The sequence below is a fragment of the Ahaetulla prasina genome, chromosome 3, assembly GCF_028640845.1.
Source record: "Ahaetulla prasina isolate Xishuangbanna chromosome 3, ASM2864084v1, whole genome shotgun sequence".
Taxonomy (NCBI): Eukaryota; Metazoa; Chordata; class Lepidosauria; order Squamata; family Colubridae; genus Ahaetulla; species Ahaetulla prasina.
The window spans coordinates 127,075,223-127,090,826 of NC_080541.1; the positions used below are offsets into that span (position 1 = coordinate 127,075,223).

At 42.5% G+C, this 15,604-nt stretch overlaps 1 protein-coding gene across 2 annotated transcripts in view; it reads left to right on the plus strand.

The window, feature by feature from the left end:
- Positions 1–13,181, plus strand: part of SMG7 (SMG7 nonsense mediated mRNA decay factor) — a 62,348-nt gene extending 49,167 nt beyond the window's left edge. Inside the window, exons 18-23 of one of the 2 annotated variants that reach the window (XM_058176974.1) lie at positions 1,536–1,685; positions 5,234–5,314; positions 9,654–9,810; positions 10,272–10,442; positions 10,521–10,669; positions 11,751–13,181. In XM_058176974.1, coding sequence (XP_058032957.1) covers positions 1,536–1,685; positions 5,234–5,314; positions 9,654–9,810; positions 10,272–10,442; positions 10,521–10,669; positions 11,751–11,864 — 822 coding nt within the window. In that variant the 3' untranslated portion in view covers positions 11,865–13,181. The remainder of the gene's footprint in view (positions 1–1,535; positions 1,686–5,233; positions 5,315–9,653; positions 9,811–10,271; positions 10,443–10,520; positions 10,670–11,750) is intronic. The other variant, XM_058176975.1, reaches the window with a different exon arrangement.
- The last annotated feature ends 2,423 nt before the right edge of the window (positions 13,182–15,604 follow it).

The following is a 15,604-nucleotide window of genomic DNA, read 5'->3' on the forward strand; positions in this document are numbered from 1 at the left end:
ATGACCTTTAAAGCGCTCCATGGCTTAGGACCTGGGTACTTACGGGACCGCCTGCTGTTACCACACGCCTCCCACCGACCCGTACGCTCCCATAGAGAGGGACTTCTCAGGGTGCCGTCCGCCAAACTATGTCGGCTGGCGGCCCCAGGAAGGGCCTTCTCTGTGGGGCTCCCACTCTGGAGCAGGCTTCCCCGGGTTTACGCCAAATACCTGACCTTCGGACATTTCGTCGCGAACTCAAGACTCATCTTTTTATCCGCGCGGGGCTGGCTTAAATTGGGATTTTAATGTTGAATTTTATTAATTTTAAACGGGGTTTTTTAACGTGGTAAATTTTAATTATTGGGCTAATTTAAATAAGTTTTTTAAATCATATTTTAAATTTGTATATTGTATGTTCGGTTTTATTATGCCTGTACACCGCCCTGAGTCCTTCGGGAGAAGGGCGGTATAAAAATCAAAAATCAAAATCAAAAAATCAAATAGACTAAGAGGGAAGCTGCGATATTCAAGATCAAAGAAGGACTTTGCTTGGCTCACAAGTAGCATTCTGAAAACTTTAAACAACTTCCAGTGATTTTTTTAAAAGTCCAATTTCTAAGTTATAGAAGGGTTCTCAAAATACGAGTTTTATCCCTTAGGAAGTTGCAAGCAACATAGAGGGAACCACAAATATTTTAGCAGTGCATGCAAAGTCGAAATATTCTAAAAATTGTTCCAGCTTTGTCTGGGCAAGCCTATGGTGGCTTTGCTAGAAAAAACAGGGAACAACTTACCCCAAGTTTTGAGAGCATTTCTGTTTTGCATGTGGTAATCATAAGGACAGTCAAAACCTGCTCCCACTTTGAGTGACCTGCAATAAGTTAAGGAAGGCAGAGGAAATAATAAAGCTAAGAGTCATTTTTATTTTTGAGAGATAGTTAAATCTTAGATCTAGTCATCTGCAAAATACATCAGTTTTACATATCATTTGTTTATTTAGTGTTATTCATGACATGGGCTGCAAAAACTCATTGATCACTTTAGGGGATCATAGTATTGCATTATTTGAGAATTCTGCCATATTGTATATATGTCTATATCTTCCAGTTTTGATCAGTAAGGTGGTATAAATATATCTTGCATTGTGGGCAAAATTACTGTCTACGCCTTACAGAACTACTAAGATACTTACTTTGCACACACTTGCTAAGTCAGACAGGAGGGACTACATTTTCCTCAAATGTCAATCCCGATGTTTTGTTTATCTATACATTCAAACATGAAGGGAAGGGAAATGATTCCTCCTAAAGGACAAAACAGTGACAGAAGATTATATTACCACTGCTTTTCTCTTTTCTCCTTTGAATCTTGTCTTCTTCTCCTCTTTACCTCTTTGCCTAGCTTTTGCATGCTGGCTTACCTATCTTTGCATTCTCTCCCCTTTCTCCTATCCTTGCGCCTCTTTGGACCTTTAAACTTTTTGCTTGTCTGTTGCTATTCTTGCTTCCTGGTCTTTCCATGCTGCATCTCACTGTGCTCCTTTCTGTCACTAGGACCCCAAGAGCTCCCCTCTGCTTCCTCCGGACCTGTTAAAGAGTTTGGCTGCCTTGGAGGAGGAGGAAGAGCTGATTTTCTCTAATCCTCCTGATCTTTACCCAGCACTGCTGGGGCCTCTCGCCTCTCTTCCTGGACGAAGCCTCTTTGTATGTATTTGACTTAATTCTGCTGCTTCTTGCTCTAATTTTACCCTCTTTTTGTTTGTTTGTTTTCCCTGCAAGGTCAGTTGGAAGTTTGAAATCTATATTCCTTGCTGAAATTGTCTTAATGGGGGGAAATTGAGATCTTATAGGAGAAAGCAGCTTTTATGCAGATGTGATGTTTTATCAGGGTTCCTCCTTTCTGGCCCAATGCACAATGTAATTGTAAATACTGGAAGGTGGGGGGCATTTTGAACCATACCCCACCCAATTCTGTTTTCTACAAAAATGGGTCACCTTGACTTTCCCTAGTCTATATTCAATTGGGTGGTAATGAAAGTGTGCTAGCCTACTACAACCTATTAAAGGTGTTATTCTACCTGACCGCATTATTGCTCCAGAATTCTTATTCAAGCACAGTGTAAAAAAGCTGCAATCTTATATGATCCAAATTCTGGTTCCTTCTTGGCTTGCGGGGAACTTTCTAATTAAGTTTTCCATCTGTGTTAGTAGAAAAGTGAATATGCTTTTACATTCTGTAATGTGAATAAAATAGGCATTAAGAGACTAGAACCATGAACTTAAGACCTAGCAAGCACTTCTCAGCCATTTAATTAATTGTAATGAAATGAGACATTCTACTTTAAGGAAGTCTGGAAAGTAAACTACTGTCAGCATGTGGCCCATTGAACTCCTTTTTTAAAGGCTACCCAAGCTGTTTTGACATTTATCAGGCAGAGAAATACAGTCCTTCAAGTAAGAATGAGATGAAAAATATTCATATTTGTTAATATAATCAATAAGGACTGGTTTAGGCCATGTCAGGGTTTCATGCAAATTTCATTAGTCAACCAGATGTGAAACATGAAAATAGCAGTTTTCCCTCTTACCATTCCCAGCTTTTGCTGATAGAAAGTTCTCTAGTATTGGAAAAGGAGTAAGCCTTGATAGATTCATCTTTCAAACATCTAATTTGATGTTTGAAGCTAATTTCTGAAACTAATTCGAGGCTATCATAGATTAACATAAAGGTCATATGTATTTCAAGAATATGTGACATTTATGTACCTGTATCCTTCCTGGGGTCATGAGTGCAGAAAAATCCTTAATTAAGGAGATGCTATGTATTTTACCACAAAAGGTAGAGAAATCCTGTGTCTGAATACATGTTCAACCTTAGTGAAAATCCAAAACTTTTCTAATAAAATTCTAATTTCTAATTAAAATGCTACCATTAAGAAAGACAATCACTAGGATTTCTTTCTTCCTGTTAATTATATATTTACTTAGGATGCTTGATGGGAAGGTAAGAAAAGTGAAGACCTGTAAAATTTAGATCCTAGAGGTTGAATTTCTAAATGGTCATTTCACATATATACATATGAAATATACGTTTATTTATATACTACCTGTGGAATTGGCTAAAAACTACTTCTCTTAAAATGATGGCTCAACTACATGGAACTGTTTATGTCAACATCCGTGATGCATGGTTAGATGAGCAGTTGCAAAAAGAACTCAAGAGCACCAGTCTCTTACACAAAGCATAGTTAATAAGTATTATACTTCAGCTTTGTAGGGTCTTGATTATCTTGTATAAATTTACTTTCAGTGATAGATCTTTAGAAATGTCACTGTTTCTCAGAAACAGTTCCTACTTTGTAAACACAGTAACTGGGTATATTTATTGAATGGAAGGTTATTAAAGATCTAAATATTTAGAAATATGTCTTGAATTCATTGACAAATGAAGGAATTATTTCATTATCACGGGAAGCTTGGTTCCATGAGAGCCTCCTTGCTGAATGGGAGAATAGGAATGGGAAGAAAGAGATGCCGTTTCTTGCTTTCCTTTGCAAATCCCAATAATTTACTATGTTACAAAATCTTCCAGTATTCCAGATTGTTTTTGATATATAAGAGGCTGCAAAGAGAAGGGAATTGGTTAAAATTTCAGGAAAGTCATTGAGTTTATGGATTGTTTATGGATTATGGATTTGCTGATTGTGTGTGTGTGTGTGTGTGTGTGTGTGTGAATTTTTAAATTCAATCAAAGAAAATGTTTGATTTGTATTAAAACGTAGTAGGATTATGCATACATAATCCTTCTGAGATTTTTATTCCAGTGAAATTGTGAAAGAGATTGGCCTTCAGTTATCAGACATAAAAAAATCCCTGCAAGGTTGGGTTTTTTGTTATATTTTTAAAATATTTTTTGCAGAATATTTTTTTCTCCATATAATTTTGAGTTGATTTCTGACAGTTACCCTTAAACTATCTTTCCAGTTTCATAAAGCAATTTATAGTAATTATCCTCTATAAACCCAAAATGTTTTCTTTTTCTGAAGAAAGATATGGAAAAAGAATATGAAATCTTTAGAGAAAACACATGAAATTTATTAGTCATTGACTAATAATTCTTTAGACTGAATGCTACTCTTGCTCATCTCCCCAGTATCATTTGAGATTAAGGATTTGAACTATGCAGCTGGCATTGATTGCATCCCTTCTAATCAAATCCTAATGACATGTCAGGTCAGGGCCTCCATTATAAGAGAGTTGAAGGTATGTGGCGTTTTATCTGCAGATATGTGTCCAATTGACATCAATTAATGCCAAAATATGATATTAACCCTGAGTTTATCTGATTACTTTTTTAAAAAAAAATGATTTAAACTTAATTTATCTCACCAACCAATCAGAAATTTTCAATTCCCCCCCAGATTATGCAAATTGAAAAGTTTTGCATAATAGTTATACAATGTTGTGCAATTTATTCTGATTTTCTTTTCACAGAGAAAGCCAGCAACTCTATAGGATTGCTCTCATACTTCCATGCTTTCCTCTGGAGATAAATTATATAGGACCTTGTTTCTGCTGTATGAAATTGTAGTCGTCATTCAAATGATATTCCTCTTTTTTTTCTACACTCAAGAACAGGCTTGCAAAGCAGATATAGCTCTGCATATTAGTCAGTTTTAATTATTTTAATCAGATTGTATGTAACAAGATATCTTCATTTTGGCTAACGTTGATCTATTAATTGCATTAACAAGTTATTTGCAACATCAGTTTTAAAAAAAGTAAAACTCTAAATACTACTAAGTTTGTGGTTATGGAAATACTAATTCAGATATTAAGCCTTCATATTTGAGCAGAAACTGATTAGTTGTTTACGTCATACATTTATACCTAATGAACAGTTCAATGAACTGCAATTTTATGGCTCCTCAACAACGTGAGGTTGAGGAGTTTTAGTATGAAATGGTTTTAGTATGAAATTTCCCAAATGAATTGCCATTTTTTGAGAGCTACATATGCAACTGACTGCACTGTTTGCTATCATTTGCAATTTAATCAAATTATTCATGTTTATTTTAAGCGCCTCTATCATATTGTAAAAGAAGTAATACAATACAAGGATCTTTAATATGATTCTTGTTCTCATGCATGCTATATAAACCCCCAGGACGCTTTCCATTCTGTTATTTTTATATTAGCCGACTTGTAAGTCAATAACCAAGCTTTATTACTCTCTTTCCCTTATCTGGAAGAAATCACTGTTGGAGAAACCATCAGATCTGATGTCACAGTCACCATCTTTCCTATCGCTCACAGGCTTCTCCCTTAATCAGGTAACTAATAACTTTCTCGTTTTTCCTTCTGGACAGCTTTGTCATTTGGCTGGCGCATGTGTTGCTTTGAAGAAATAGCTTATCAGAGCTTTGAACAAAGCACCATGTCCAAGCTGCTTTGAAAGCAATAGAGATCCTCTTGCTTCTAAGACCAGGAGCTGGGATAGCCAGTGCCAGAGATATGCAGTCAGGGAGCACGCTCAGTTCCCTTCTTCAGGATGCATTGCCCACGATCTTTACTCAGGCAGGTGGCAAGTAATACCTAGGCTGATTCTACTCCCATATGCTGGAAGGCATCCAGATTGGCTGGCTGGCTTCAACAATTACCATACAGTTGTCTAATAGACAGTGCAGCAAAGTTAGCCAATCTGGAGTCTCTTCAATAAGTGGGCTTCCTGGCTGGCTTCCTGCTGTGGACAATCCTGCAGTGCTTACTAAAGCTACCCAGGTTGAAAGACCTTGAGAGCAGGCACAGGTAGCTACAGACTGGTCGAGCTATGGGAATGGACCTATAGCGTATGTGTGTGTGTGTACTTTTTGATGCCACTTACCCTAGAACTTTCTCTTGGGTTCCTTACCTATTTATTTATTTAGACATACATACATACATACATACATACATACATACATACATACATACATACCCTGTTTCCCCCAAAATAAGACATCCTCTGATAATAAGCCCAATCAGGCTTTTGACCGCATGGCCATAAGGCCAAGTGCTTATTTCAGGGTTCAAAAAAATATAAGATAGGGTCTTATTTTGGGGGAAACACGGTACATACATACATACATACATACAACCATAGGTACTTGAATTTATATGCTGGAAGGCTTATACCTCCTAACAATGAACATTTTTTTAAAAAAGAAAAATATTACAGCATGCATTCAGACTAACGCTATGTCCCATGAGCAATTGCCTATAATTAAGTAGCAACTTTAGCCCAAAGGCTCTGGAATGTGATTAAAAGAGCCATCCTAACCTCCATTCCAGAGCAAAGGGGCTACTGCAAACAACTTCGCCCTGGAGATTCTTTATATTAAGTTCTCAGGGGTAGGAATTCTTATCCTTCTTCTCAAGCAAGCAGAGGAACCTCTCTGCATCAGATGGCCCCACAGATATCAAGGACAATCATTCAGTCATTGAAGAATTGCTTGAAGAACAATCAAGAACAATCATTGCAAATTGTTTAAGGTAATAGCAGTTAACTCCATTGGTCTGAACCATTTTGAATGGAAGGGAAAACTCTCATGTTGAATAGAATAGAATTTTTATTGGCCAAGTGTGATTGGACACACATTGGAATAATCCTCTGTACAATGTATTAATATCATAAGGTGCAAGTAATTTTAGGCTGTAACTTTCCTTGTAGCATGCTAGTTCTCTCTGGCTGGAGTTTCATGGTATGTTCATGGTGTATACATAACACAGAACATTTTATCCTGGCAAGTTGTACATCCCATGTAGTAACCAGACTCCTAAAACAGCTTAAAGGTGCCCTGCTAAACTTATGTAAGAATGAGGCACAATGCCATGTGTATTTTGAGTCATGATAGTGGTGTGTTCAGTTGCCAGATCTAAACAATTCAATACAATATGTGTTGTCAGTCAAACAGAACTAAATATATACTATCCTAGCACATTTCATTCTGCTTGCTTGCTGATACCAAAAGGAACTTACTGTTTCTCTTACAGTTTTAATATACAGTATGTTATGAATAAATGTTTACACATTGATTTTGGCATTTGTTTTGCAATCTGATTTTTTTAGTTTTGACCTAATATAGAATAATACAGTTACATGGTTCTATTTTTTACTTTTTTATTTTCATTTAAGAGCCAAGAATAGTGCATAGCAGTAAAAGCAGTATTCCTTCTTATAGCTAGGTTATATCTAATCCCTCATATCATATCATTTAAAATAGATAAATGTAATATGCAAAAAGACCTCTGGGTTTTAATATTAATTACTGTCATTCGTAAGCTAAATGGTTTTGGACACCTTTACTATGAACTCTTTAGCAATCTGAAGTAAACCTTCTATACCAGTGTTGGTGAACTTTTTCGGCTGAAAAGGGGAGTGTGCGCGCACACACATGCCAGAAACCAGAAGAGCAGATGATCTTCCGCACGCGCCAGCCACCTGGTCTTCCAGTTTCTGGTGCTCATACACACATGAAGACCAGCTGTCCTGTGCGCATGTGCCGGCTCCACCTGACTTTTGGGGGGTCCTCGCATTTCCCTGCCTGCCCCCCTGCTCCCCATTGGGGTGGTGGGACATCTCCACTGATGATCCATTCCACAGCCCAGGACAGGGAGAGAAAGTTGGGTGGGGAATGTCACCTCCCTCTGCTGGAAAGCCAGAGCTCCTTCCCAGCCTCAGAGGTAAGTGGCGTCGGTGTCCTGGGGCTCGGGTTGGGGGGCCAGCAGGCGGAGAGATTTGCCGCAACTCTGGTCAGAGTGAACTGCCCCAGACCATGGGTGAAATGCTACTGATTCAGACCGGTTCGGCTGAACCAGTAGCAATGCTTGCCATCAGTTTGCCGAACTGATAACAATCATCCCTGCCCACCCAGTTGCCTGCTCAACAGGCGTGCCAAGGCCACCTTGCCTGCTGCTTCCATATGTTGTGCTTGGAAGGGGCCCTCGCCGCCCTCCTTCCTGCCTGGCAGTAGACATCCGCCTGCCCTCCTGGAGCACCGCCGTTGTTTACTTTCTCCCTTCTGCCGCAAAACGAAAGCGAACGGCAGTAGTGGTGCTTTGGGAGGGCAGGTGGACATATTCATTATAGTTGTCAGCTGCAGATGTTCGCCTGCCCTCCTGAAGCACCACCATGGCGAACAAAATAACCTCATTGCGCCACACCTCCTCCTGCAACCAAATGCGCCCAGCCATGTGTGCCCTTTCCTCAAATGGCCTGTGCATGGGTGCTTGGAGAGAGAGAGCAAGAGAGCTCTCCAACCTCTGTTTTTGTATGTGTGTGTGAGGGAGGGAGGGAGCGATCTGAAGCCAAGGCATCCAAACTTCTGGCAGCAGTGGGGGCAGCTTCTGAACAGCCCTGAGTCAGCCAGCTCCACCTGACCTACTCCTTGAGTCTTGCCATTCTCCTCGCCCCTGTCCCCAAACAGTGGCAGGCTCTGCGGGACAACAGGGCCTCTCATTGTTCCCATGGCACAGCATACACTTGCTACCTCTGCTTGTCTGCTTGCAAGCTGCGATCTTCTCTGCTTCTCTTGGGACGCTGGTGCGGGTACCATGGATGCATCATTTGTTAGGGCTGAGCAGGGAAGCTGCTGTCATGCCACTCACCCTCGCTTACCCAAGCGCAAAGCCAAGGCCATGTGCTTCCTCACCGGGCTGGCCACCAGCAAACAGCCATGCGGCCGACAGCCGCTCAATGCCCCGTGCGTAGCATCGCCCAGCAGCCGGTGGGGACAGAGCAGGCAGCCCAGGGGCAGGAATGATTCCCACGGACCCCGCCGCTGCTTGAGCAGGGAGGATGACGCTGAGGAGGAGAAAAACTGTGTGGTTTTGTGCCAGGCAGCTTGCCCTCCAATGGCGGCTTGAATGGCCCAACTAAAGTTGTGCTTGCCAGTGAACGTTGGCACAGAGGCCTCAGCTGCATTGCTGCTCAGCCAGCCAACCCAAGCCCAAGTTGGGCTTGCTCCTCTGTCCCCGCTGCACCATGGGAAAAATGAAAGGCTCGGCAACGTCTCCATGCGTGAGGAGCTGCACTTTCTTCCAGCTCTCCTGGAGCAGCTCGCCTCCCTGACAGCGGCTCCTCCTTTTCCTCCTGGCTGCTCCAGTATCATGGCTGGAAGCGGCAGTGGGAGAATCACCACCGCCCCCTCGCCCCTCGCGGCGGTAGAAGCAAACACTGTCCCTTGCACCCAAGCCAGCCAAGCAATCTGGAATGCAAGAAGCCCGCTCAGGCGGGGAGGGAGGGAAGCCCCCGCCTGCCCATCCTGCCTGGCAGCTCTGCTCCCCTTGCTCTTCCAGGTTCCAGCGTGCTGGCCACCTGGTCTTCACATGCACAGGAGCGCCAGAAGAGCAGCTGCTGGGTGTGCATGCGTGCACCGGAAAGACGACCTTCCGGTTTTCGGCACGCACATGCACAGTGGCCAGTTGGTCTTTGCGCTCGTGTGCCTGGAGAGATGGCTCTATGTGCCACTTCCAGCACGCGTGCCATAGGTTTGCCATCTTGGTTCTATACTTCAGAAATATTGGTAAAGGCAACATTGATATACCCCACTAATACTACTACAATACTAATGTATTGAATTGGTCTGGTGTGATCCCTTTCTAATCCCTGTGCTCTTTCTTTCAATTTTATAGGAAAGATATCCAAACAGCATGTTCAATGAAGTTTATGGGAAAAACCTCAATGCCAGCACAAAAGCCGAGGTTACACCATCAGTAGCTCACCAGGAGACTTCACTTTATTCTCTTTTTGAAGGTACTCCATGGTCTCCATCTCTTCCAGCCAGCTCAGGTGAGGCTCCAACATTCTCTTCATCACCTATAGCATACAAGCTGAGGATAATGGGTGTACCCCTTGCTCAGTAACTCCCTTCCATCACTATTATAGGAACATCATAGAACATCAAGTTTCCTTTGAATTGTTCAGCAAATATAATTCTTCTTCTTTTCCTTTTCTTTCCTTTCAATGTCTGCACACACCTGCTCGTTATATTTCTACATCTGTCTGAATATATGTATATGGGCTCTGTGTGTGTACGTGAGAAAGGGAGAGAGAGAGAACTGAAAACCCATTTGCAATATTCTTAGAACAAAGAAAACTTAGTAACTATAATGCTCACAAAGTCCATGTATGTTTTTTATTCATTAATAAAAATGAGTAAAAATCTTACATTAATAAAACCAAAATCATACATAAAACTAAAGAAGTTAAATCAGGAGATCACCTAATAGACTTTTTTCTAAATTTCATAGATCATTCAACACCAGCCAGCCAGTCTCCTCACTCCTCCAACCCAAGCAGCTTGCCAAGCTCTCCTCCAACTCACAACCATAATTCGGTTCCATTTTCCAACTTTGGGCCCATTGGAACACCAGACAACAGGGATAGAAGGATAACAGATCGGTGGAAGACAGATAAGCCAGGTGAGCAGAAGGTCGTAGCATCAATTTACTCTCAGTGGTTTTCAGGGACATTTACCTGTTACTCTTGCTCTCATTCAGCAATGGGAGGCTTTGGCCTGGACTATCTCCCAGCAACATCATCCTCTTCAGAGAGTAGCTGGCACCCAACCAGCACCCACAGCGGTCCCTGGTCAGCCCATGGCCCATCCATAGAGGATTCGTCAGCTGTGCTTATGGAAAGTCTGAAGGTGGGCTGCGTATTGATTCTGTCCTTTTTTGTCAGGTTATTAGATAAGAGATATGGCAAAATTCTGAAATGATAATGATGTGTCCTTTGTGATATTTTTCTGATTCTTGCTATTCGGCAGTGGTGTTGTGAACCATTTGTCTGTGACGTATGTACAATTAAGATGTATCTATAGGTAGTCCTTTAGTTACAGCCACAGTTATGACTGCAACTTCCATCGCTAAGCAGCCTGTTTGTTTAGTGAGTCATCCCATGACCGTGTTTGATTTCACAACCTTTTGTTGCTGTAATTGTTCAGCAAATCAGGCTTCCCCCATTGACTTTGTTTGTCAGAAGCCGGCTGGGAAGGTCACAAATGGTGATCACATGGACCCAGCATGCTGCAACTGTTATAAATACATGCCAGCGGCCAAGTGTTTGAATTGTGACCGTGGGGATGCCACTATGGTCGTAAGTGCGAATAAGCCATGTCACTTTTTTCCAGCACAGTCATAAATTCTAATGGTTGTGAAACAGATGGTCATAAGTCGAGGACTACCTTATAAGAGTACCTTCAAATACCCAACATGTTTATTGCATTTATCATTTGTATATAGATAAGCTGTGGTGGCAAAGCATTTAAATTCTTACAGATTTATTTGACAATGCTTCAAAGGGCCTCTGGTGGCTCAGCAGACTAAGTCTGTCTGTTATTAACACAGCTGCTTGCAATTACTGCAAGTTCAAGTCCCACCAGGCCCAAGGTTGACTCAACCTTCCATCCTTTATAAGGTAGGTAAAATGAGGACCCAGATTGTTGGGGGCAATAAAGTTGACTTTGTATATAATATACAAATGGATGAAGACTATTGCTTAACACAGTGTAAGCTGCCCTGAGTCTTCGGAGAAGGGCGGGATATAAATTCAAAATAAAAAAAAAGGTAGGTTCAGCCCTACTGTGCCAGGAAGAACAGCAAGTCAGAGACAGGAAAAGCTAGAGAAGTTAGTGAGGAAATAAGCAGTGCCTTGGGATGTTTTTAGTATGCTCATTTTATGCATCAGATTCCAATTTCCTCTTATGGGATGTTTGTTTCTTTGCTTAGTCTATCTGGTCCAGTTCTATGATGCATCCTGGACCTTCTGCTCTGGAGCAACTGTTGATGCAGCAGAAGCAAAAGCAGCAACGTGGGCAAGGTGCCATGAATCCACCACACTGAGAACAAAAGAGCTGGCAACCTTTGCAATCGGAAGCTCCATACATCATGGCATGTTGGGTTTACAGGACTGTCCCACACAGTTCTGTGCGCGTGGCAGCCTCTCTTCTGTTCCTTGATGTCAGGAGGGTGTAAGTGCTCCACCAACCCACTGAGTATGCACGAAAATGAATGCAGTGCAATGGAAAACCAACACCAGGAACTCTCCTATCCCACCAGGGCCTTCTGGAGGGAGAGAGGGACTGCTGTTTATCTTCACGGTAACCTGATATCACCGCCTCTCACCTTCTCCATCGTGCATGTGCCCAGCCATGTGGGAAAATAAAAAGATGGGAAAGAAGAGCAGATGGGAGAAGCCACTGAGAACTTCTCGATCCTCTTCCTCAGTATTGGGGAACCTAATAGGAATCTATTACCTATAGCTTTGCTGACTGAGAATGTAGTTGAAATTTATTCCTCAACGTCTAAATTTCGAATTATTACTGTCTCAGTAGTAAGATCACACTGAATTCTTCCATACACAAATGTGCTTTGTAGTCAGTGTGTAGCACCCCTCGAGTCACTGGTCCAGCCGGCCAGAGTTGAGTAAGTGGTAAATTGGCGGGAAGGGCGAGTGTCTGGTCTCCTGGGTTAGGTAAGGCGTTTCACGAAGGAGAATTTGGTCCCTCCGGCGTCATTTCCACCTCTTCTTCAAAGGTTGAGTCTGGACGATTGTGAATGGGTTAAGGATTCCAGCAGTACTCAAGTGCAGTGGCAACTGCCAGCCCTCAGTTCAGGGCAGCACACTGCTGCTATGGGGTTTTTAAGTTAAATGGTTCAGATTCCTGTACATTTTATGATAGCGTAGTGACCAGTCTGATGAAATGGCAAAGCTGGCCTGTGCATTCACAGCCTGACTCCTTTATGTAGGTAGGTAGAAGCTTTCTGTGTCTTTCTTTTTTTTTCTCCCCCTCCCAGCCCCCTTTTCTAGTCTCCCCCCCCCCAACCCTGCTTGGTTGCTTGTAGTTCTGTTCTTCATATGCAGCATCCCACCAAATTCTAGCAGGATAACGGGGAGCAAAGGAATTAGACAGGACAATATAGGCAGTCTCCCCTGCCAGTAAGTATATGTCCGCAGGTGCACGCACACGTGTAATCGCAGAGTTCCAGTTTCAGAATGGAAGTTCAAGGCAACACGATCCCTATGAGGGGACCCCTGCAGAGAAGCCGTCAGTCCCACTTGCTCTCCTATAAGGATGCAGAAAGGGGGGGAAAGGTTGAACTTGATATTTATTGAGCAGAAGGAAGGCTGCAACTCTTCTTGCATAGGAAACAAGGACACTTCTTCTTTTTCCCCTTACCTTTTTGTCAGGTTATTAGATAAGAGATATGGCAAAATTCTGAAATGATAATGATGTGTCCTTTGTGATATTTTTCTGATTCTTGCTATTCGGCAGTGGTGTTGTGAACCATTTGTCTGTGACGTATGTACAATTAAGATGTATCTATAGGTAGTCCTTTAGTTACAGCCACAGTTATGACTGCAACTTCCATCGCTAAGCAGCCTGTTTGTTTAGTGAGTCATCCCATGACCGTGTTTGATTTCACAACCTTTTGTTGCTGTAATTGTTCAGCAAATCAGGCTTCCCCCATTGACTTTGTTTGTCAGAAGCCGGCTGGGAAGGTCACAAATGGTGATCACATGGACCCAGCATGCTGCAACTGTTATAAATACATGCCAGCGGCCAAGTGTTTGAATTGTGACCGTGGGGATGCCACTATGGTCGTAAGTGCGAATAAGCCATAAGTCACTTTTTTCCAGCACAGTCATAAATTCTAATGGTTGTGAAACAGATGGTCATAAGTCGAGGACTACCTTATAAGAGTACCTTCAAATACCCAACATGTTTATTGCATTTATCATTTGTATATAGATAAGCTATGGTGGCAAAGCATTTAAATTCTTACAGATTTATTTGACAATGCTTCAAAGGGCCTCTGGTGGCTCAGCAGACTAAGTCTGTCTGTTATTAACACAGCTGCTTGCAATTACTGCAAGTTCAAGTCCCACCAGGCCCAAGGTTGACTCAACCTTCCATCCTTTATAAGGTAGGTAAAATGAGGACCCAGATTGTTGGGGGCAATAAAGTTGACTTTGTATATAATATACAAATGGATGAAGACTATTGCTTAACACAGTGTAAGCTGCCCTGAGTCTTCGGAGAAGGGCGGGATATAAATTCAAAATAAAAAAAAAGGTAGGTTCAGCCCTACTGTGGCAGGAAGAACAGCAAGACAGAGAGAGGAAAAGGTAGAGAAGTTAGTGAGGAAATAAGCAGTGCCTTGGGATGTTTTTAGTATGCTCATTTTATGCATCAGATTCCAATTTCCTCTTATGGGATGTTTGTTTCTTTGCTTAGTCTATCTGGTCCAGTTCTATGATGCATCCTGGACCTTCTGCTCTGGAGCAACTGTTGATGCAGCAGAAGCAAAAGCAGCAACGTGGGCAAGGTGCCATGAATCCACCACACTGAGAACAAAAGAGCTGGCAACCTTTGCAATCGGAAGCTCCATACATCATGGCATGTTGGGTTTACAGGACTGTCCCACACAGTTCTGTGCGCGTGGCAGCCTCTCTTCTGTTCCTTGATGTCAGGAGGGTGTAAGTGCTCCACCAACCCACTGAGTATGCACGAAAATGAATGCAGTGCAATGGAAAACCAACACCAGGAACTCTCCTATCCCACCAGGGCCTTCTGGAGGGAGAGAGGGACTGCTGTTTATCTTCACGGTAACCTGATATCACCGCCTCTCACCTTCTCCATCGTGCATGTGCCCAGCCATGTGGGAAAATAAAAAGATGGGAAAGAAGAGCAGATGGGAGAAGCCACTGAGAACTTCTCGATCCTCTTCCTCAGTATTGGGGAACCTAATAGGAATCTATTACCTATAGCTTTGCTGACTGAGAATGTAGTTGAAATTTATTCCTCAACGTCTAAATTTCGAATTATTACTGTCTCAGTAGTAAGATCACACTGAATTCTTCCATACACAAATGTGCTTTGTAGTCAGTGTGTAGCACCCCTCGAGTCACTGGTCCAGCCGGCCAGAGTTGAGTAAGTGGTAAATTGGCGGGAAGGGCGAGTGTCTGGTCTCCTGGGTTAGGTAAGGCGTTTCACGAAGGAGAATTTGGTCCCTCCGGCGTCATTTCCACCTCTTCTTCAAAGGTTGAGTCTGGACGATTGTGAATGGGTTAAGGATTCCAGCAGTACTCAAGTGCAGTGGCAACTGCCAGCCCTCAGTTCAGGGCAGCACACTGCTGCTATGGGGTTTTTAAGTTAAATGGTTCAGATTCCTGTACATTTTATGATAGCGTAGTGACCAGTCTGATGAAATGGCAAAGCTGGCCTGTGCATTCACAGCCTGACTCCTTTATGTAGGTAGGTAGAAGCTTTCTGTGTCTTTCTTTTTTTTTCTCTCTCTCCCCACCCCCTTTTCTTGTCTCCCCCCCCCCAACCCTGCTTGGTTGCTTGTAGTTCTGTTCTTCATATGCAGCATCCCACCAAATTCTAGCAGGATAACGGGGAGCAAAGGAATTAGACAGGACAATATAGGCAGTCTCCCCTGCCAGTAAGTATATGTCCGCAGGTGCACGCACACGTGTAATCGCAGAGTTCCAGTTTCAGAATGGAAGTTCAAGGCAACACGATCCCTATGAGGGGACCCCTGCAGAGAAGCCGTCAGTCCCACTTGCTCTCCTATAA